General features: G+C 44.6%; 2 protein-coding genes across 3 annotated transcripts in view; both read right to left on the bottom strand.

Moving 5' to 3' along the window:
* Positions 1–817: 817 nt before the first annotated feature.
* Positions 818–9,221, bottom strand: BLOC1S2 (biogenesis of lysosomal organelles complex 1 subunit 2). Its single transcript, XM_003787265.3, has 5 exons — positions 9,150–9,221; positions 8,679–8,795; positions 4,676–4,795; positions 3,889–3,993; positions 818–1,384 (listed from the first exon to the last, which is right to left on the bottom strand). Exons 1-5 carry the CDS (start codon positions 9,202–9,204, stop codon positions 1,353–1,355), a joined length of 429 nt encoding a protein of 142 aa, XP_003787313.1. The 5' UTR covers positions 9,205–9,221; the 3' UTR covers positions 818–1,352.
* Positions 9,222–10,724: 1,503 nt separating this feature from the next.
* The window catches only part of PKD2L1 (polycystin 2 like 1, transient receptor potential cation channel), a 40,368-nt gene continuing 29,325 nt past the window's right edge, over positions 10,725–21,767 (bottom strand). For both annotated transcript variants that reach the window (XM_003787264.2, XM_012803583.1), the window contains exons 3-16: positions 20,235–20,362; positions 19,536–19,789; positions 18,356–18,580; positions 17,960–18,188; positions 17,153–17,323; positions 16,794–16,975; positions 16,397–16,517; positions 15,470–15,568; positions 15,140–15,261; positions 13,807–13,933; positions 12,350–12,468; positions 11,996–12,119; positions 11,251–11,335; positions 10,725–10,750 (exon numbers count right to left, since the gene is read on the bottom strand). In XM_003787264.2, the coding sequence (XP_003787312.2) occupies positions 10,725–10,750; positions 11,251–11,335; positions 11,996–12,119; positions 12,350–12,468; positions 13,807–13,933; positions 15,140–15,261; positions 15,470–15,568; positions 16,397–16,517; positions 16,794–16,975; positions 17,153–17,323; positions 17,960–18,188; positions 18,356–18,580; positions 19,536–19,789; positions 20,235–20,362 (2,012 nt within the window). The remainder of the gene's footprint in view (positions 10,751–11,250; positions 11,336–11,995; positions 12,120–12,349; positions 12,469–13,806; positions 13,934–15,139; positions 15,262–15,469; positions 15,569–16,396; positions 16,518–16,793; positions 16,976–17,152; positions 17,324–17,959; positions 18,189–18,355; positions 18,581–19,535; positions 19,790–20,234; positions 20,363–21,767) is intronic.

Below are 21,767 nucleotides of genomic sequence, written 5' to 3'. Positions count from 1 at the left end.
GAGAAATATGACTAATTTACATTTTGGAAGCATTGCTCTGGCAGCAGCGGCAAGGGTAGCTTGGAGGGACAGTTAAGATGAACAGACAGAAACTGAAACAAGGCTCAGCACCTGTGGCTCAAGCGGCTAAGGTGCTAGCCACATACACCTAAGGTGGCAGGTTCGAATCCCCAGCCCGGGTCCCCCAAACAACAATGATGGCTGCAACCAAAAAATGGCCACACGTTGTGGCGAGCGCCTATGGTCCCAGCTACTTGGGAGGCTGAGCCAGGAGACTCGCTTGAGCCCAGGAGTTGGAGGTTGCTGTGAGAGTGATGCCATGGCACTCTACCCAGGGGGATAGCTTGAGGCTCTGTCTCAAAAAAAAAAAAAAAAAAGAAAGAAACTGAAACAAGAAGTGCTTTTGGAGATATAATTAAGGACCTCAGGCACCTTTCTAGCTGTTGATGCCCTATTCTAGATAAGGTTGCCTGTCTTTCAACCTAGATTTGTTCATCAGTATCTCCTATTCTCTGATACCTTTCGTTAGGGAAATGACCAGGTCCTCAGGAGCCCCTCAATCCTACAGACGCAGATAGGAAAACATTACATAAAATGCTTTATTTTATGAGTGGCAGCCCCCACCTTTCTACCCAACACCCACACACATACACATCTTGTCTTTATCACATTTCCAAAAGGGAACACAAGTCAGGATGTCAACCATCCCCACACATCTCACTCATGTAGAAAGAGGACAAGAGGGGCCCATCCTCTACAAGCTATCAAAACACTCCTTTCAGTACTTCTCAGTCTAGAAGACTTGGCCTGGAATTACTTTACGATTTCCTATTATTTGCATTGTCATGAAAAAGTAAATTACATTCTTAAGGTGAGAAGCTGCAAAGGACAAGTTTGTTTTGTTTTCCTTTTTTAATTTAGAACCTTGTTAACAATACATTAGCATCACTAGTTAAAAAAAAAAAAAAAAATTTACACAGTAACTCAAAAACCAGCCACAAGAAAATAATGCAGTAATCAGCCACTACCAGAGAAAATAGGTCCTCTCATTTGAGTCTACTGGCAAGCCCAGGTGTATCCTGAACTTTGAGAGCATCTCTGTCCTGAAAGGTTGATAAAGCATTCAAGTAAAAGGTTAAGGAGTTATAAGTGTGAGTTTCTGAGAGATACTGCCCCAACGGAGGTTCAGGAGTAGCCACAATCTTCCAGTTTACTCCAACATTGGGATGTTCCTGGGATGACTAGCATAGTTTCCTTTTGAGAAGTCTGGACAATTCATCAGTCTCAGATTCAGGTATTAATAAAACATTCTTCCAAATTAAAAAAGACTTTTTCCCATGGAAACAAGCTTTTCATCGTTTCTCCAGCTTCTTGTACTTGGCTTCTATGGAGGAAGAGAGAGAGTTACACCTTTTAAATTGGCTCTTACAAAGATATTTTTTAGTTAGCATTTCCAGGAAAACTCAAAAATGCCTATCATATTATTAACAAGCTATTAGTTTCAATTTCATCATCTACCCCAATTCATATATCACTGATCTACACAACTTAGAATGAGGAGTCAAACACACATACCCAGAATTGAGAACCCAGTGCAAGTTTATTAAGTCCTAACCCTGTCAGCAGCACTTGCTTAAATAGCTCCACAAGGATTAAATAGATCTACTGGCACTTGGCCCAAGGGGGGCCTTACTAAGCACAGGAAACTGCCTCCCTTGGCATTTTCCCAGGCACCCTCTGGGACCAGAATGGAACCCTGAGGAAGTATAAATAGATGTTTCCCCTTTTATGTTCTTATCCTCACTTCTCACTTTAGGAAAGCAATTTTGAAAGATACAGAGATTTTAAAGGCCATCAAATAAGCCTCTTACTGTGACAGATTCTCTTTTTCTATTAAAAGCTCCAAAGCACCTAATACAGTGCCTTCCACATGTAAACTTCACAGTAACCATTTACTAAATGCAAATACAGACAATGAAAGTGATTGTTAATCACTACCCATGTCAAATCCCAGGCTGTTATAAATCACTCTCTTGAATTAGTCAACAATTGTTAATGACAAAAACAAAATCATCTGTAAATGTTATCTAAGATAAAAACAAATTTGTTATGAGCTGCTGACTCAGATGTCTGCACTACTCTCCCTACTCGCAGTTAGGAGTCTCCGGGAGACACCCAGACAGTCCCTCTCTTGAGTTTGGTGGGCAGGGAGCAAACGGGCACCCCTCAGGAAGATGGACCATCCTATTGTAACTTTTTCACTTCATACAAGTTGTTTTCCTAAGTTTTTCGGGAATTAAAACTTGTGACGCTTAGCGGCCCCACAACTGCTCATCTTCTGTGGTCATGGGTGAGCTAACAGGCTGGGAGAGGTGCAGGTTCCTAGGACCACAGCCAGCCGGGATTGGTTCATTTTATGCCCTTCCAGAGCCACAGAGCAGGCGAAGGAAGGCTTCCCTCTCTCCCTCCCAGTGGCTCCTAGAGGCTTTGCACTGGAAGCACTTCGGAATGAAACTTTTTTCTTAAGGAGGGCATTGACATTTTTGAAGAACCAAGGCCAGCTATTCAGCAGAATGTCCCTCAGTTTGGTTTGCCTGAAATTTCTTCCTGATGACACTTCTTTATTATTTACAGTGGGAGTGCTTCCTGGGGGAAAGTGTTCTCTGTGTAGTGCAGATGTCGCCCACGGTGTGTGACATGGAGAGGCACATAGCACTGGCTGTCCTGTTATGGATGCTCCAGGCTCACCTTGGATGAGGATCATTTTTTTTTACCATGTGGATACAGAGATGCTGGTTCTGTCCTAGGCAGAGTGTCTAGAGAGGCCATGATGAAGACTGAAGGAGGCATCCTGCCACTTGGCTGTGGCTCTCAGCTCCTGATTCCATACCCAGTGCCATTCTGAAACTTGCTGCTTGTTTCTTGCTGTGCTCTTAATCAAGAATCACTGACCTTCACTATCACTCTCTCCACCAGGCCTCCCTTCCACAAGTTCCCTCCATCTAATTATGTGTCTACTTAGAAGCTGCAGAGACTGAGCACTGAAAGTGTCCAGACCCCACCAGGAAGCCACCTCAAGGCTGCCAGCGAACTATGACAGCCTTTGAGATGGTGCCAGACCGTGTACTCAAAATGACTCAGGATCGGCCATGGTCACATGCCATCCCTGTATGCTCCTCACACCAAGACCCCTTTTTAAGCTCCCATCCTCAATCGAGAGCTTTGAAATGGTTCCTTTGAGGCATGAGCCTTGGCCATTTCCCCACTGCTAGCTCTGGAATAAAGTCACTTTTAAAATAAATAAATAAATAAAATAATAAAAAAATAACAAATTTGTTATTTTTACCCATAAATATAAGAACCAGAGGCATTTAGTAAGCCATTAATACTACCAGTATTAGTTTCCTCCCAAAAGGAAAACTAATCCTTTAAGCAAACCTTTGACTATTCCAATTTTTAAGACATATTTACCTACATTATTGAAGATATTTCTGTCTGCTGAACCACAATTAAGAGCTGAAGCTCTATAATCAAACAGACCTGAATTGGAATTTCTCCATATACTAGTTTTGTATCAAGCAAGTTACTTAACCTCTTAAGCCACATTCTTCCCCTGTAGAAAGGGGATAAAAATCACATACTTAACCTCACAGATAATTGGGAGAATAGAAAACATAATATAGGTAAAGCACTAAGAATAGTACCTGAAATATCATTAGGTACTCAGGAAATGGTATTTTTATTAATAATAATAAATTAGTCACTAAGTTTTTGTGAAGATTAATAGATCATTGTAGGCATATCACAAGTGTTATCTATTGTGTTAGTTAAGGACATACTGGCAAGAGGTGCTCTTTATAAAATCAAAACAGAAATAAAAATGGTTACCCAGCTTTTTTGAATATGCATCCAACTTGTAAGCTGCCTGCTCAAGAGCTGCTACCTGCTCCTCGATGACATTGATCTGATCCAGATAAGGCTGCAGTCCAGCATCTTTAAAAACAAAACAAACCACATGTTTATGTAGTATTGACAAAGAGTATATAGGAAAGAGTAGAAAAGTAAGAATGTTAGTGTCTCTCTGGCTACGTCTAAGAAAGACTAGGTAGGATGACATGATTGTGATCACTAGCAGGGCAAATGCTTTAGAAGACAGTAGCTGGCTGATCAGACATGACTGTGACCTAGCCATTAATAGTTCCCTCATTTATTAATTTTCCTTTCTATTTAATTCCTTGCTCCTCAAGTAATCTGCTGATTCCTGATTCAATTTCTTCGGTACTCCCATACTAAGAAAGAGTACCCTGCAGACAAGGGACACATAAGACAATGGAAAAATATATTCAACCACTCCAAATTAGCATCTTTCATTATAGATTTTCTGTCTTTTATGGATTTCACTGTCAAATCAATTCACTAGAATCTGGCCACCCCTCTTCTGCCCCCTCTTTTTCAAAGAATAAACTGATGACATCAAGATTAGGAAGCAGAAATAACCAGACTACTACAGCACGCTAATCCTCAGAATGGAAGAAATTCACCTTAATATTAGACTTCATTTTTAGAAAATGCGTTCCCGTAAGACAGGGATGCCATGTTCCCTGACCTCCTCCATCGTCCCATGCACAAAAAAACATTAATACAAACATGTTTAATTATAAAAATTATTACTTACACTTCTGGTTAAGGTCCTTTAAGTTTCTACTAATGTTTATAGCAATATCTTTCATTTCAAGATACTTCAAGCTGGTTAGTTTATTCATATTTTCCAGGAGCTTATAGTCTTCACTGGTGGCTTTAAAATAAACAGAAAATATGATGCCTGTAAGATTTGTCTTAGATCACTGGGATATAGAATTACAACCCAGATGGTAGTTCAAGGCAGGACTTAGGGAATGTCAAAGGAGTGGGCCACTTTTGATCTAGGACATTTATATTTGGCTTGTGTACTATGAATGTCAAAGTAAAAAATTCAGGCAACAATCAACAAACTGTTTAAACAAGATCCAGAAGATTGAGGGTCATGGTTACAAAGGGAAATGATAAACTCATGTCCTAAGAAAAAGGGAGACAAAATAGTGTTGGCACTTCTACAGCATAATCTGGGGGACTGTATCATAATATATATACCATAAATTAACACCTTACCACTTCTTAGTAACTTATTTATTTCTGTGTATGATTCTTCATTGCATTTTATGCAGTGCCTTTTCCAAACCATTTGTCTCATTCTCATATCTTCAATTATCTTCTTTATCCCCACTCAAAGCAAATAGCCTCTATTCCAATTATCCCAAAAGCCAAGACCACTAACACAAGCTGCTTCAACCTCTTGCCTTACTTCTCAATTTCTCTATACCTTAATATCTTCCCAAGAGGCAAAAGCGTTCCTATTATTGCCAAGACAACCCCTCCTCTTTTGCTCTTCATCCCAAACTCTTCTACCCTTCAGGACCTCTCTTCAATCATTTCCTTTCATTTGCATTTCCAAATTCTCCCACAATCTTGGTTCCTTCCTCTCCCTATAGCAATACCTTCAGGTTTCCTCCAGTTCAAAAACTCCCTCTATTCCACTACACTTACCATTTGCTCATTAAAGCAAAGGCCCTTCACTGCTAAACAATCTGAAATAGTAGCTGACACTCACTAACTACTTCCTCTCCCTCACAATCACTCATGCAAACCCTTGTAGTCTGGTCTTTGCTCTAACCATCCAGAGAAATTACAAGCTGCAAGGTCGACAGTGCCCTACTAACCACCAAATCCACGGCATTTGTTTAGTTCTTATCCTTCTAAACCTTTCCATTTTCTCTGACACCACTTCTCTGTGAAAAGCTCATTTTCCTTGGCTTCAATGGCATTGTACTACACTGATTTTCTAATCTCTTTCTAACTGTTCTTAGTTTTCTATGCCAGATCCTTTCTCATCTGAACTCCTTAAGTAGCAGTTAAAGTAGCAGATAAAGTTCTCAACTTTATCTCAGCTATGACATCTTTCTCATCTGAACTCCTTAAGTAGCAGTTAAGTAGCAGATAAAGTTCTCAACTTTATCTCAGCTATGACACCTAACTGATGTTTACATGAGTGGCATATTTTCATGGGTTATACTAGCTTCCTTTTAAATTCAAAAAAGTCTTTGTGCAAGTTAGAATAATCATAGGGAAATAATGATCACCTTAAATTTATAAAAAATAAATCATTTGGAAAGTCAAGTACTTTGAACACTGTGATTAAAAACAAATTAATTGCACCATACAGGCATTTAGCCTCAGCTGTCTTACCTACCTTAAACTCTTCCTAGGCAATCTCATCTTGCACAGCCTCCAATCAAACCTCTATGCAAATGACTCCCAAATCTGTTTCTCCTGCTTTGACCAGTCTCTGAGCTCAGGACTCACATGTGCAAGTCACCTAGTAATATCAATAAGCAGCCAGCCCCAAACTGAAAACATTTTCACACCAAACACTGTTCCTCTTTCCAGCTGCCCTATTTTGGTTGATGGTACCACTTACACTTCAAACCTCAGATACCAAAACTAAATAAATAAAAATCAACTGGTGAGTGGATAAAGAAAATGTGTGGGGTGTGTGTGTGTGTGTGTGTGTGTGTGTGTGTATACATATAAAATACTACTCAGACATTAAAAAAGAATGAAATAATGTCTTTTGCAGAAACTTGGGAGGAACTAGAGGCCATTACCCTAAATGAAGCATCTCAGAAATAGAAAAACATACGGCATGTACTCACTTACAAACAAGCAGGACCTAAATGATAGGTATACAAAGTCATACAGAGTGGTAATGGACTCTGGAGACTCAGAAGGGGAGCAAGGGAGAAGGAGATAAGGGATCAAAACTTACCTATTGGGTACAGTGTACACTATTTGGGTGATAGGTACACTAAAAGCCCTGACTTCACCACTATATAGTTCACCCATGTAACAAAAACCCACTCGTACTCCCTAAATTTATTGAAGAAAAAAACAAAACCTCAGATGTATTTTAGGCTGCTTTAATCCCTCAACACCCACTTTAACAAGACTCATAAAGTCCACCTCTGTAATTTTAGTGTACTCATGTTCTCCTTTCCATTCCTTTGACCATTATTCTGCCTCAGATCATCATTGCTTTTCATCTATTACTCATCTATTTCTTTCCTCTCCCTTATATCTATACTCTCATATTTATACTGCTATAAAAACAAAGGTCACACACTCAAATACCTAAAAGCCAGTAAGATAGTGTAAATGAGTCAAGAAAGCCAAGCATTTTCATATTAAACATAAAAAGATTGTTCCCTTTCATAAAAAAAAAAGAAAAGCTTCTCTCCTTTCTTAGAATTCATGGTCTTCTTGGCCTAACATTTATTTTACCAGTTTTGCTGGAGATGTTGGTACAGAATGAAAGCAGTGGAATATAGTAACTGACTATGTCTCAGGAATGGGGAGAAAACAGGGAGTGGCAGGGACACGCTGGATAGCACTTGTCCTTTTAAAGGAGGTAGCTGCTTAGCGCTAACCAATTATAGCCTTGAAAAGAGGGGGAGTAGGGAGCCGGCCCCATGTACCGAGGCCGAACTACAATCAAAAAATAGCCAGGCTTTGTGGCGGGCGCCTATAGTCCCAGCTACTAGGGAGGCTGAGGCAAGAGAATCGCTTAAGCCCAGGAGTTGGAGGTTGCTGTGAGCTGTGTGACACCACTACACTCTACCAAGGGCAACAAAGTGAGACTCTGTCTCTACAAAAAAAAGAAAGAAAGAAAAGAAAGAAAAGAAATGAAAGAAAGAAAGAGAAAGAAAGAAAGAAAAGAGGGGGAGTAGTATTGACAAATCTTTGAAACTGTAAAAAGAGAAGCCAAAAACTTACGATTTTCTTACTTGGTTTCTCTTAAAAATAAACAGGAGGGGGCAAGGAGGATAAAAAAAAAAAATAAACAAACAATCAGCCTGATAAATTAAAGACTCACATCCTCTCCTATTCTGCATCACACCTTTTCTTACAGAGTTTGGCTCACAAATTTTAGCTCACCGCAATTTCCTGGGAGAAGTGAAACAATATATATATATAAACCCTTGAGAGGCCACACTGAACTAGACTTCACTTTCTGATCCTCCTCCACGCGTAGGTCATGGATCAAAAACCAATCCTGTCCCAAAATGTGAGTCACTAAATCCTCAGACAAACCTTATAGGTCCCTAAATTTGCAAGACACTCCTCATTCTTCAATTTCATTTCTCTTTACCCCAGTAAACCTACCTGCTTTAGCCAAATACACTGCTTGCTTTTATACCTCTTCACTCACTAGTATCACTTCCCGCCTTTCCCTTCACAACCCTGCCTGAAGTACACCTTCCCCAAGGAAGCACTTCTTGATTAGGGTCCCTAGAAATTAAGTCTTTTTTGTTTGTTTTCTCATCGTTAGAGACCTACGCAGTTGTATTAAGTATTCTCACTTATTTCTAAAACTGGTTCGTGAGCTTCTCCAGGACACTAATAGACCTCTTTCCCAATCCCATTCATGATCTCCCCAAACTCACGACACATCCATCTCAGGGCATGAGAGGCAGGGAGGGAGCTGCAGATTGGTGCTGCTAAAGCACCTCCCAGGGCTCCGGGGCTCGCCACAGCGCGAGGGAGTGATGCACCGCATCATTCGAAATCAACCCACACCCTCTCACCCGTCAGTTCCCCAGTCAGGTAAGTGGCCATTTTGGAGAACATGTCCCGGCAGAGTTCATTGATGTCAGCTTCAGCAGGCTCCTTTGCTTCCTCAGCTGTCTCCACCGCAGCATCGTCTGGGCCAAGGAAGAATGAGTAAACGTCCTGCTCTACGCTCAGTCCTAATTCAGCCAATGCAGCCTATTCCTCCATCCCTCCACTTGTATCGATTAAGTTGGCCATTCTCCCTCTGCATTAGTTTCAAGTCCCTCACTTTCTCTTTGCCAGCCTGACAAGAAAACTTTACTCCTTACTCAAACCCGAGCCCCTGGCCAAACATCGTTGTTGCTCTGACAGGACAAACACTCGCGCGCGCAAAGATAGGTGCAGCCGTCCGACCTGCCCGCTCCACCACACATTCAGCCCCACTATCCGGGGTCCCCACCCCCAGGGCCCGCGCGGGACACTTGATCCCCATCCATTCCGTGTACCTCGAGCTGGCTCCTCACGTCGGGGCGCCGGGACACCCTCTGCAGCAGCCGCCATGCCCGGCCCTGCGCGGCTTCCGGTGCTGGGAGGTTTGCGCTTGCGCACTGGGCTGCCCCGCCCGGCCTGCCCCGCCCTCCCCACCCGAGTTCGCAGCCCTGCGGTGATGTGCTTCTGGCACAGGTCGTCCCTCAGAAGACAAGTTGTCGCAGAAGGTAATCGCGAAACCAAGATTGAAGTTAGGCTATTGTAAATCGACTCGCTATCAATAGTCTCTAGGTCTGAAACTGAAGGCGTGCCCATTCCAGCAGTCACATTCTGCACTCGTCTTGTACTACCCACAGCCCCTCTGGGCTTAGCGAAGCCCGATGTGGCCCGCTGATCAAACTCCCCTCCCCAGACTCTCTGCACCCTGGCTGGTGTTAGTCCCGGAAGATTGCTCGGGGAATCCAAGCTTTGCAGGTAGTCTCATGCAGACTTTGGGAAACCTTCAGGCGTTGATCCCTGCTCCTCAATACTCTCCCTCCCAATGTCCTGGATTTGCACCTACTCATTGGCCTTTATTTCTTAAGTTGCTGTCAGGAACCTACTCCTCTTCAGTAGATACAGCCTTTCTGAAGAAAGCTTAGACTGTAACTTTTTTAGGACTCAGAATCCAGTGTAGTTATCTTAATTGCATTTAGCTGTTTCACAAGTCTCCTAGGTGCACAGAGGACTTACTGGGATTGGAGAACAGGGTGGGTGAAAGGAATAGATGGGGAAAGGGACTGGGGTGCAATGAAAGGTGCAAAATGAGGAAGGGATAAAAGTTACAGGAAAAAGAAGAAATACAGAAAAAGAAGAAATATGTAGCAGGTCTCAGGATGTAGGCTCCTGGACACCTGAAATCTTGGTGTAGGACTTCCTTGTCTTATTTTGGTATCATCCATCTGTACCCTTTTCTGACCCCTCCCTTGGCCATATAACACACACATGCACACACATCCACTGCCTCCACCCCCATTCTCAGCCCTCTTAACCTGACTCCATCCTGAGAACTGGGTCTCCCTGTTTCACCTGTCTCTATTATCCCTTACAGTACAACCATAGTACCTATCATTTCAAACCATTCCTACAAGCCAAAGGGCCTTATTTCAGGACTCCTGAGGCAGTCCAGCTCCTTTATGTTGTTGCTACCCTCACTCCATACTCCCTATTCCAGCCCAAACACATAGATGGCCCACACTTTCAGCCTACCTTCTTCCCTCTGCATTCCCAGAAGAAAGACAAAGTCCTGGTTTTCCTAAGGAGTTTTATTGATAGTAATCATGAAAACCCACGTGGTGCTATGGAAAAATACAATCAGAACCCATCACATGTTAGTTCAAAGATCTCTGGATCTTGAGGTCATTTCCTTGCCTGATTCTCTTCAGGCACCATTTTTATCTCCTGGTTTTCACCCCCCTCAGTTCCCAGGTTCAGTGAAATGCCAGGAGGCAAGCTCCTCCAGAGGGTCTTCATAGGCTTTGCGCTGGGAGGTGTCACTCTAACTCCTCTGCACCTTTGGAATGTCACCACATGAAAATCTCCTCTTCTAAGGTTTACCCTTCTTTATTACAGGGAACCTCTTGGGGGGAGACAAGAAATCCACAGATACTAGCAGCAGATCTCTAGATCCATGAAGAACAAAAATAAGATTCACTGGCAAGTAGAAAGATATCTAGACACTGCCTGCTCTTTTGATTTCTACTTTTTTGACAATTGTGGCTATTCAGGTGCTTACAAAGAGGCATTACCCTCCCTTCCTGTGTCTTTTTTGTTATTGACACTTTTTATCACCACAGCAGAGCAAAGTGCACTTCTTATAGGGAGTGAGAAGCCCAGTGGGAAGTGTTGTTTCACAGAGAAAGCTATATGGCTTTGCACAGAAACACTGAGTCACAGGCCTAAGCATGATGCCCACTACACATGGAAATATTGGCTCAAAAGACCAGACACAGGGTGGGGCTTGGAAGCAGCCACATTGCAATCTGCTCTCCTAGAAGTGGAGGGCACATGGAAAGGGGACCTCTGAGGAGGCAGAGGGAGAGGAGTCTGCTGTCTGATGCTTTAGACCTCCTCTGCCACCACTGTCCTGCCCACCCTGGACTCCCCAGAGGGCTAGAGTCATAGCTGGGGCTGGCTGCAGGTGCTCCCAATTGGCTTGTTCTTCCTGTTAAAATAAAAAGGGTCTGGTTATTTGAAGGAAGAATATGTTTCCCACTTTCCTTTTCTCTGGGTTTGATTCCAGAGAACCCAGACTTCTACAGATTGAATGTTTTTGCCTCTCCCAAAGTCATATGTTGAAACTTACTCTTACCTAATGTGATGGCATTAGGATGTGGGGCCTTTCCTAGGTGATTAGGTCTTCAGTGTGGAGACCTTATGAATGGGGTTAGGGCCTTTATTGAAAATTGAGTTCCTTTGTCCCTTCCACCATGTGAGAACACAGAAAGAAGATACGTGTCTGTGAATCAAGAACTGGGCCCTCACTAGGCACCAAAATCTGCTGGCGCCTTGATCTTATAATTTCCAACCTCCTAAACTGTGCAAAAGAAATTTGGGTTGTTGATAAGCCACCTAGTCTATGAAAGTTTGTTACTGAAGCCAAATGAACTGGCTCAGAGGCACACACCGTCTCCTAAAAGCCAAGGCAGCCCTCGAGCAGGGCAACAAACTTCGAAGCCATATTGCCACACTCTACCTCCTCTGATACTTATCACTGTGAACCTGTTTCCCCAGGAGCCTGAAAACATGTCTTTCAAAAATGTTCTTCCCCCACTCACTAAGTGAAAAGAGTTCAGCTGTGGGGAACTAATAAAGGGCCACTCACCATGCCTGGGGAGGGGGTCAGCCACCCCTTCCTCTCCAGCACCGTTAGCTTTGAGCCCACAGAATCAACCTGAGATACAAGTCCTTCCAGGACAGTCTCCAGCTGCAGAACTCTCCTTGTGAGCCTGTACAGAATTTGAAAGAGACCAGTAGAGCAAAAAATCTGGAGCAGGAGTAACAGAACAGCATATGTCTGGACTGGATCAAGAGAGGTATTTAATAAGACCCAGCCTTGTAAAGAGAATTAAAGGAGAGGTTCTCCCTGGGTTGGGAAAGGGAATTAAAAAGCTGTGGTAAAAAACTCAAGGTAGGATATTACAAACATAGCCAGGCCTGGGCCTCTGGCTGCACATACATGTAGAATTCTTCTCCTGAAATCCAGCCTCCTGCTCTGGCAACCTCTGAGCCCAACTCGCCTGGTAGGCAACTTGCAATGGACCGGCCCACATTCTCAATTTCAGCATTGAGGGCCACCTGATCAGGAAGTCATAGGTTAGAGGACAGAAGATAAGTCTGGGAAGCCATTTGCTCCTGTTCTATCGCCAGCGGTAATAAGCTCTCGAGACCAAGGCTCGGATTCCAGTTCTTGCTGTTCCTCTTCCCTCTCAGGCTGAGGAAACAATAGGGTTATGGTAACCCAACCTCTAAAGAGAAACAAAACACAAGCTCCTCAAACCCTTGATTGGTGAGATATTCACCAGAGGCCACTCATTTTGGGAGAGGAGGGACAGTACCAGAATTCTTGGCACTCTCTTTCTGGGATGCTGTCACTCTGCCTTTGACTTTTTTGGGTACCCAGGATAGGTATAGAGCAAGCAGAGTAGGAGCAGGAGGATCAGAGTTTGAAAATTCCAGGAAGGCAAGTCCTCAGAGGGAGTTATCAGGGATTCTTGAGCAATTAGTCCTTTTCCTCCAAGACTGTGATTTAGAGCAATGGCTCTCAACCTTGGCTATGCATTAGGATTACCTGGGAAATTTTCTTTCTTTCTTTTTTTTTTTTTTTTGAGACAAAGCCTCAAGCTATTGCTCTGGGTAGAGTGCCGTGTTGTCACAGCTCACAGCAACCTCAAACTCCTGGGCTAAAGCGATTCTCTTGCCTCAACCTCCCAATTTGCTGGGACTACAGGTGCCCACCACAATGCCTGGCTATTTTTTGGTTACAGTTGTCATTGCTGTATGGCAGGCCCAGGCTGGATTCAAACCTGCCAGCTCTGTTGTATGTGCCTGGTGCCTTAGCCACTTGAGCTATAGGCACCACCTGGGAAATTTTTTAAAATAACTGTTATCTGGGTCCCACCCCCAGAAATTCTGATTTAATTGGTCTAGGGTATGTGCCCAATTATGCGGATTTTTAAAGGCTCCCCAGCCTTGGCGCCATAGCTCAAGTGGTTAGGGTGCTGGCCACATACACCAGGGCTAGCAGGTTCGAACCCAGGCCAGGCCTGCTAAAGAACATGACAACAGCAACAACAAACAAAAAATAGCGGGGTGTTGTGGCTGGTGCCTGTAGTCCCAGCTACTTGGGATGCTGAGGCAAGAGAATTGCTTAAGCCCAAGAGTTTGAGGTTGCGGTGAGCTGTGATATCATAGCACTCTACTGAGAGTGACATAGTGAGACTGTCTTTAAAAAAAAAAAAGGCTCTCCAGGATATGCTAATGTGCAGCATTTTTGAGAACTGCCATTCTAGAGCATTCTTTCCTGCCCACACATGGGAAGATTTTCAGTCTGGGTTTGTGTTGAGGGTGTATTGGTGTAAGGGACAGGGTAAGCAGTTTCTTCACACTGCCCCTCAACCAGTCAGCCTGGCTTACCCTCTTATCCTCCAGGTCCTGTTGCATTTGTTCCTGTTCCTTCTCATCCAGGATGCAATTCCCATCTCGGTCAAACCTCGTGAAGGCAGCTGTGAGCTCAGTGATTTCATGCTCTGCATGTCCTAGTCTGAAGAAAATAGAATGACGAAATGGCTTGTACCCTGTTGTGGCTGTGACCTCTTGATTACCGATTCCCTGCTCTTTTGCTAGACTTTGGCAATAGTCTTGCTTTCTGAGACAGAAGTATCTCCAAAGTCTAGCAAGAAATCATTTGACTCTACGGTATTTCTTCTTCCTCTCCTGACTCCTGCTGACTGGTTCAGGGCCTTGTGGCCTCCAGCCAGGATTACTGTGAAATCTCTTTGCCCCTAAATAACCCACCACCCGCCAGTTCTACTTTGTCCCCAGCTTCTGAAATCTATCCCCATGATACAACTGGAGTGATTAACTTTTCTAATGTACAGGTAAATTTGCCCTCTTCCCAGCTTAAAATCCTTTCTGGACACCAATGTGGCCTTTACCTATTTCTCTGGCCCCTTCTCCTGTTATAACCCGCCTTTTATTTGATGCCTAGGCAATGCTTCTCTACTTATTACTTCTGTATATGTTGCTTGGTTTCAGACCTCTATGCCTTTGTTCGTGCTTTCACCTCTCCTTGGAATGGCTTTCCTCTGCACTCTGCTAATAAGCTATTTTTCCTCCAAACCCTATTCAGAAATCTTCTCTCCCAGGAAGCCTTCCTTTAAGCTCAGAGATAGAATTGGTCAATCTCTTTACTCCATGCTGCCTCTCTTGTAGTCACTTCTGTGGTTGAACTTATTCTGTGATTCAGTTTTTTTGTTTTTTTGTTTTTTGTTTTTTGTTTTTTTTTTTTTTTTTGCTTACATGACTATGCACTCTTGGAAAACAAAGACTTTGTCTTGTTTAATTTTGTTGCTCTCTATTCAGTCCCTGGCCTCTGGCTAGTGCTCACAATATATTTGTTCAATGTTTATTAATATGTTTGACTGGGGGTTAGGGAGGGAATAACTAACGGAATAGAACAGTGTTTGGGGGGAAGCAATGAATGAAAATAATGAGGTTTTAGGAGTGGGAGATATAGAAAATGATTAGGGAATTATATTATACATTAGTCCTAAGAGCTGATCAACAACATCCAGAATGTTTATATATATATATATATCATGGTCAGAGACCTTTAAACCATGGGCACAATTCTGGAGATCAGGATCAGAGATCTATGGGCAAAGGTCAGAAGCCTATAGACCCCTATAGTTGAAGGTCACAGATTTATAGACCAGTGTCAGAGAAGGATGGCTCTCTGGTCACTCACTCTCTCAAGGTGTTGGTGAAGTCCTCAAACTGGATCTCTTGCTCTCCACCCTGAAGAACCTTCTGTACATCTGAAACCTGCTCCTTCCTCAGATGCAGCCGTAGTAGGGTCTTGTTGTAGCCCTGGAAGGGAAAGGAGATAGGCACCATTTCTCACAGGCTTCTCATCATCCCTGGACCCCACCCCCACCCATAGGGTGCCATATGTCCAGGGATAAGTTGAAGGCATACTGGGCACAGGCCTCTATACCATTCAGAAACAGACCAGGACATAGAGCCTAGGACCTGGGCCCTGATGCAAATGTGCAGCTCAAGGAGACTGGGTGGTCACCTGTCTCAGAAGGTCAGAAAGTTGCAGCTCATCCTTCTGTCCAGCCAACTCCTCCTTGACTTCTGAATATGTATCATTGATGATAGCCAGGAACATGTTCTAGAGGATAAGGCAGAGACCTGAGCCTTTACTCCCAGACCCACTGAAAACATTGAGCCCACTGACCCCATTTATGTACCAGACACATGGTCCCATGCTCTTAACTCTAGCTCTGCACCTCACCAGTCCCCACTTTCAGAATCCTCAGACCCTAGCCTTTCAGCACAATTCTGTTAAGGATGAATCATGCTCCATCATCAACCTGGTATCCCCTCAGTTGCTGCAGCAACCTTTCTGACCACAGAGATACCCCAACAGATGCTACAGACCTCCTCCACATTAGTGCCTGCCAGTTACTGAAGCCAGAAACTTCAAGGTACAAGTACAATTGTGCTCTCTTTGCCAACTACTCCCAATCCACGTCCGTATCCCCATCCATTGATCAAATAAAGAGACATACTGGCCTTATTAATAAAAATCAAGTCTACATCTTTTGTGGTTGGCAGAGAGAACAACTACCAAGTAGTGGCAATAGAAATCAGCAAGAGGTCCCCAGAGGAAGGTGAGTCTTGGAGAACAGGCGTAGCAGCTTCCACATGCAGCTACTTCTCCTCATGAGGCATTTTTCTCTCCCTTTCCATCCTTAGAGGATGAGGGTTTGATTTTATTGAGGGAGTCTGCAGGTTCCCTTATGCTCTGCAAATCTACAAACTGACCATCTTCTACACCGACCACACTAGCCAGCTCTCAGAAGACCCAAACATCCTCCCATTCCACCCACTTTCCATCCTTGGTTTGAGAAACTCATCACAATCTTGAATGGGGGACACATGGGGACCAAATCTCTACCCTGAAGGCTATGCTCCCACCCCTCAGAGAGAGCCTCACCAGGAGCACGAAGAAGACGAAGAAGACATAGGTGACAAAGTAGGCAGGACCCAGGATGCGGTTGGCATCATCGATAGCATTGTAGTCAAAGTCCCCAAGGATTATCCGGAACTGAGTGAAACTGAGAGACCAGGTCTAGACTTCACCCAGAGCCCAACCAAACCCTGACCTCCCATCCACACCTTCACCTCACTTTCCTAACTATGGACAGACCCCTCACTGCACGTCAACCTAATCTCCATTGCTTGAGCACCCACCAGGTCTTCTGGAGACTCTGACACAGATTCTTTAAGCACAGACACACCACGCACATCTACCCATCTTCCCCAAGGACACACACACCCACGGAGCTGCAGGGTAAGGGGCCAGGGAAGAGTGAAGGGGGCAGGATACACACATGCACTTGACGAAAGTGCTAAAGTTTTCCACTTGGGTCCCAAAAAGCAGGTAGCCAAGTTGAGCATAAGCAAAGAAAACAATGAAGAACATGACTGCAAAGCCCAGGATGTCCTTGGCACAGCGGGCCAGTGTGGAGGAGAGTTGAGTCATGGTTTTGTTGAAGCTGATGTACTTGAATATCTGGAAGGGCCATGTTGAACCAAGTCATGAAGGAGGAAAAGGGAAAAGAGTTAAGTCCACTCCAGGGGTCTATGAAGGCCACAGGAGTTGTCAAACTGACAAAGAAAATGAGACACATATTAAGGAAGGGAGAACGAGTGTCCTGGGGCAGAGCTAGGCATGGGGAACCCCAGGTACCTTGATCCAGGCAAAGAAGAGATTGACAGCATTCATGTTGTTGTATTGCGTCTGCCAGAAGGCGAGGAACTCAAAGTCAGCATACATGTTTGGCTGCTGCAGGAGCTTCCCCATCAGCCGATTTACCTCAAGGGTTCGGAATATGTGGAAGCCAATGGCCATAATGGAGAGCTGTCACACAGGGGTCATGGGGACATCAGAGAAGTCAAAGGGATCTCGAAGGAAATTCAAAGTTGAGGCCCCAGGAAGAGCTGGGGTATAAGTAGGGGGAACAAACATCTTTCCCTGCTAGTTGTTCACCATCTCAGGTCCAAATGGAATGGAAAGGATGATTGGGAAGCATCATAAGTGTTCTAAAGCTCAGGAGAAGGCTTTGGGGCCAGTGGCAAATATATAGGTTGGGAAGGGCCACAGGGAACTGGAACCAAGAAATGTATTTCCCCTGCTCCCACCACTTCCAAGCATTTGTCAGGAAATGAATGTGTCCTGTTAGTAGGAAGGAATGATGATGAGCGGGCAGAATATTTGAATAGAAGAAAAAAGGTAGGGGTTTAAGGGTGCAGGCATAAAGGCAAGAAGGCAAGAGAGAAACAGGATATTAAGTGCGCAAAAAGGTGAGGAGGAGCGGAGACTGAGAGACAGTGTTTTTTCCAAGGGCAAGGCCAGGGGAACATCAGCCTCTTGCTTGGGGAGTTGTCACACAGTTATTTGACCAGAAGTCAGGAGGAAGACTTTCAAAATGGATCTCCCTCTTCCCCCCCCCCGCCCCCCGCCGCATGCTCCAAGTCTGAGATCTCTGTCCCTCACCAAGATGACCACCAGGTCCAGTATGTTCCAGATGCTGCTGAGGTAGTGAAGCCGGTGGATGTGCAGCTCCAGAATCTCCTCCACCACATAGTAGAAGATAAAGATGCAGAAGATGATCTCACAGATGATGATAAAGATGTCCCAGTTGCTGACATAGCGGATCAGCTTAACTGTGCGGATTTGCCAGGATGGGATGGCCCCTCCTGTAGCAGGAAACTCCACCACCAGTCTGTGGGGGTAGGGGCATGCTTAGGGGGAACCTGGTCTGGGAGAGTTCCTCCCACCTTCTTCTCTCCACCCCCACCATAGGGTATGGGTTTAGGGAAAGGTCTCAAGCACAGGAGAAAGGATCCAGGATCCATGGGGGGTAGGAATGCAGTAGGGAAGGGGGCTCACCTCAGTACACAGAACAAGTTGATGTTGGCATTGTAGACTGAGAAGTCAATGAACACCACCCGAGTGCCCCTGTCCAGCCACAGTCCCTCCTGGAGGTCCCTAAGGGCCTCTGCACTGGCCTGTCGGGGTCCTGGAAGGTCCAGATAGTAGCCACCTCCACTGTAGCTGGTGAGTCTGCCCCAGTGGGAGGAACCCCCCAGCTCATCCTGTGAGTGGTATGTCCACCTGCCACAGAAAATGTCATCGGAGCCAGCCCAAAGCTCAGGCCATCTCCCAAGGCAACAGCAACACTTTATGATTATCTGGACTTCTATGTGTGTGTATCTATAATATGTGATATATATTATATACAGTATATATCAATACATATTATTTGATACTATTTATTATATGTATATATGTATTTGGCATATATTATTTGGTATTAACAACTATCTGAGAAAGGAGGGCAGATATCCATTTCATAGACAACTCAGAGATTTCTGAGATAATCCAGCTATGTAGTGAGAGAACTGAAACTCAAATGTAAATCTAATTTTTCACTATGTCAGTCAAGACCGTCGTTGAGAAAGCCAAGCTCCATCTTTGGTCCCAACCTGAGTAGTCCCTTTAAGAGAAGCACCTGGACCATACAATCCAGAAATGATCCTTCCAGCTCTGTGATCATACACTGGCTGCTCAACCCCATGATTCTCTGTTCTATCCACCAAATTTTCACCCCATGCCCTATTTCCTCCCTCTTCTTTCCTGTTCTATTCACCCTTTTCCCTTTCTTTTCTAATTCCTCATCCTCCTTCAGTCCCTTGCTTTTCCTTGAGTCCCAAGGGTTGGACTCTTCCACTTCATCCATCGTTATACCCCCAAGAGATTCATAGGCAAGAAAGTGCTTCTCCCTCCTGCCAAAGGATCACCTCAGAGGAAGGTATCAGTGACTGTGACCTGCGTGTGGGAACGAGGTTAGAGGCTCTGGCTCTGTATGCTAACCTACCTCCTCTGTTCCTCAGTAATAGAGCAACATCCCCAAATAGACACAGTTGGAACTGAGGAAGATGCCCCCTAAGTCCCATAAAGTGCCTCCATGTCTCTTTAAGCCTCAGTAGAAGTGGTTCCCACACCTTGGGATGGTGTCAGGCCCAGAAGGGCAGGCCTTGTGACACTGGTGGGATAGGGGTTCACTTACGCTGTGCCATTGAGGGGGCCAAAGGGGAGTTGTTCTTCCTTATCCGGAGAGTAGACATCATAGCAACTCAAAATGTCCTCACGGAAGTCCTCATGCACCACACAGGAATCATTGCGGACTCTCAGCTGCCGCAGCCTCGGAACCCCCAAAAGCAGGTTCTCATAGTAGATGAAGGAGTGGGAGCCATGGCCCAGGCTCTGGTTGTTGTACCATTTCGTCCAGTACAAACTGTTCAGTAGTGGGCCCTGGGCAAACTGGACCACACCCTGGGTTGAACCTCTCCCTGCCTCCTCCTCACTCCCTACCATTGAAATGACCTTTGACCACCCTCACCCCAACTTGTCTTCAGTCTGCTTTGTTTTGGACTCCTCAGCTAACCAGTGAACCCTATCCTGACCTGGTATGGCCCTACTCTTCAATTAAAATGTGTCTTAAAGTTCAGCCTTACCTCTGACTCCCAGTACTGATCTTAATTCCTGTTTGCCTCCCTGATCAGCATCCTGACCCCTTACCTACCTCCACCAGAACTCTTGCCTAACACATTGTTTCAGCCTTACCCACTGACTCAACCTGATCCCTAACTGACCTGATCTCAGGGGCACATGGCCTGGCCCACTTCTGACCTCCTCGTCTCACTGTCCAACCTTCCTCAGACCATTGAGAAAGAGAGGAGAAGGGTAGAGGAGATCTCATACTCACATCCCAGAAGTCGGCCATGCTGCTGATGGCCTGGAAGGAGACGCCGGTCTCTGACGGGGTGTGTAAGAAGAGCTCAGACATCACTTTGGTATAGTAATACGCACTGGAGCTTGTCATTCCATAAGTCACTAAAAAACAGCCCAAGAAGCTGTGTTGTTCTCACTGTTCCCATCACAGTTCCCCAGAGGAGGTGGTCCTGGGGCCAGAGATACTCCCTGAATGAGAGCCCACCACACCTACCCTCTAGGGTTGGCTAGGAGGCTGATGGTGGCAATGAAGGAACCAGGGAATGCATTAAGGAAAGGTTGTAGCTACAAGGTTTCATCCCCAGGAAGCCTGAACTCTGCTCAGTAATTGTCTTATGATTTTGTTAGGAAATTTTGTTATAACTATGAAACTTTATGCTTCCTTTACTGAACCAGTTTAACTTTTATTTCTCATCCCTCAAAGCCAAGATATTTCTGCCTAGTGCATTGGGCAATGCTTCCTTTTATTTGTCCTCTATTTACGCCCGTTGGAAAGTGCCTCCAAATTCTAGAGTACTCCCTCTAGAGTTCAAGGCTGGGGCCAAACACCCCACAATGGAGAGGTGGTTTCCTGTGAGTCTGTGATTCTGTAGCCATGAGAGTAGCAGGTGGGCATTCCACTGCTGGTCTAGGTGTGACTAGAGCCTCCTGATGGGCACAGTCATCTCCTGAGAGAGGACTCAAAGTGTTCCCAGATCCAAACAGACCTGACCTTTGCCCTGAAGAACTGAATCTCCCTCCACCACCCTAACACACATACGTAGTCCCATAAATGGGGCTTTATGCAAAGGGAGCTCTCAGTTTCCTGCTTGAAAGGCTGGAGTTGAAAAGAGTAGCCATTTATTTTATAGATTGTCCCTCAATTTAGGTTAATCTGATGGTTCCTCATTCTAAAATTTAGGTCATGCATTTTGAGGAGAAATAGAGAAGTGGTGCTGTGTCCCCTCAGTGTGTCATAGCAGGAGGTGCATATGGTTCCTTTGTCTCATTACCGGTTATGCTAACTTTGAGACTCTATTGAGGTGATGTCTGCCAGTTCTCCAATTTAAAACTATTATTTTTCTCTTTTAATTAATATGTGTTTTAACTATGTAAATATGCAATTACTCATCAATCTTTCACCTAAGACATTTAACATCCATTGATGACTTTTGCTTGATTTAATAATCTGATGACTAATATAGTTGTGAACTGGTAATTATTATTATTATTATTATTTTTTTTTTTTAGACAGAGTCTTACTCTATCACCCTGGGTAGAGTGCCATGGCATTATAACTTACAGCAACCTCAAACTCTTGGGCTCAAGTGATCCTCTTGCCTCAGCCTCCCAAGTAGCTGGGACTACAGGTGTGCACCACAACACCCAGCCAATTTTTTAAATTTTTAGTTGAGATAGGATTTTGCTCTTTGTTTTTTTCTTTTTTTGAGACAGAGCCTCAAGCTGTCCCCCTGGGTAGAGTGCTGTGGCATCACAGCTCACAGCAACCTCCAACTCCTGGGCTCAA

The sequence above is a fragment of the Otolemur garnettii genome, unplaced genomic scaffold (genome assembly GCF_000181295.1).
Source record: "Otolemur garnettii isolate 467f Iridium unplaced genomic scaffold, OtoGar3 scaffold00021, whole genome shotgun sequence".
NCBI classification, from domain to species: Eukaryota; Metazoa; Chordata; class Mammalia; order Primates; family Galagidae; genus Otolemur; species Otolemur garnettii.
The sequence above is the reverse complement of the archived record's forward strand: the minus strand, read 5'-3'. Positions and strand labels throughout refer to the sequence as shown.

Excerpts from the sequence above, each read along its gene's own strand:
- BLOC1S2 (XM_003787265.3), bottom strand. The coding sequence starts at position 9,204 with ATGGCGGCTGCTGCAGAGGGTGTCCCGGCGCCCCGACGTGAGGAGCCA. Across the intron at positions 4,796-8,678 it reads CCTGACTGGGGAACTGACGG|CCACCAGTGAAGACTATAAG; the intron begins GTGAGAGGGTGT and ends TTTATTTTAAAG. Across the intron at positions 3,994-4,675 it reads AAAGGACCTTAACCAGAAGT|ATGCTGGACTGCAGCCTTAT; the intron begins GTAAGTAATAAT and ends TTGTTTTTAAAG.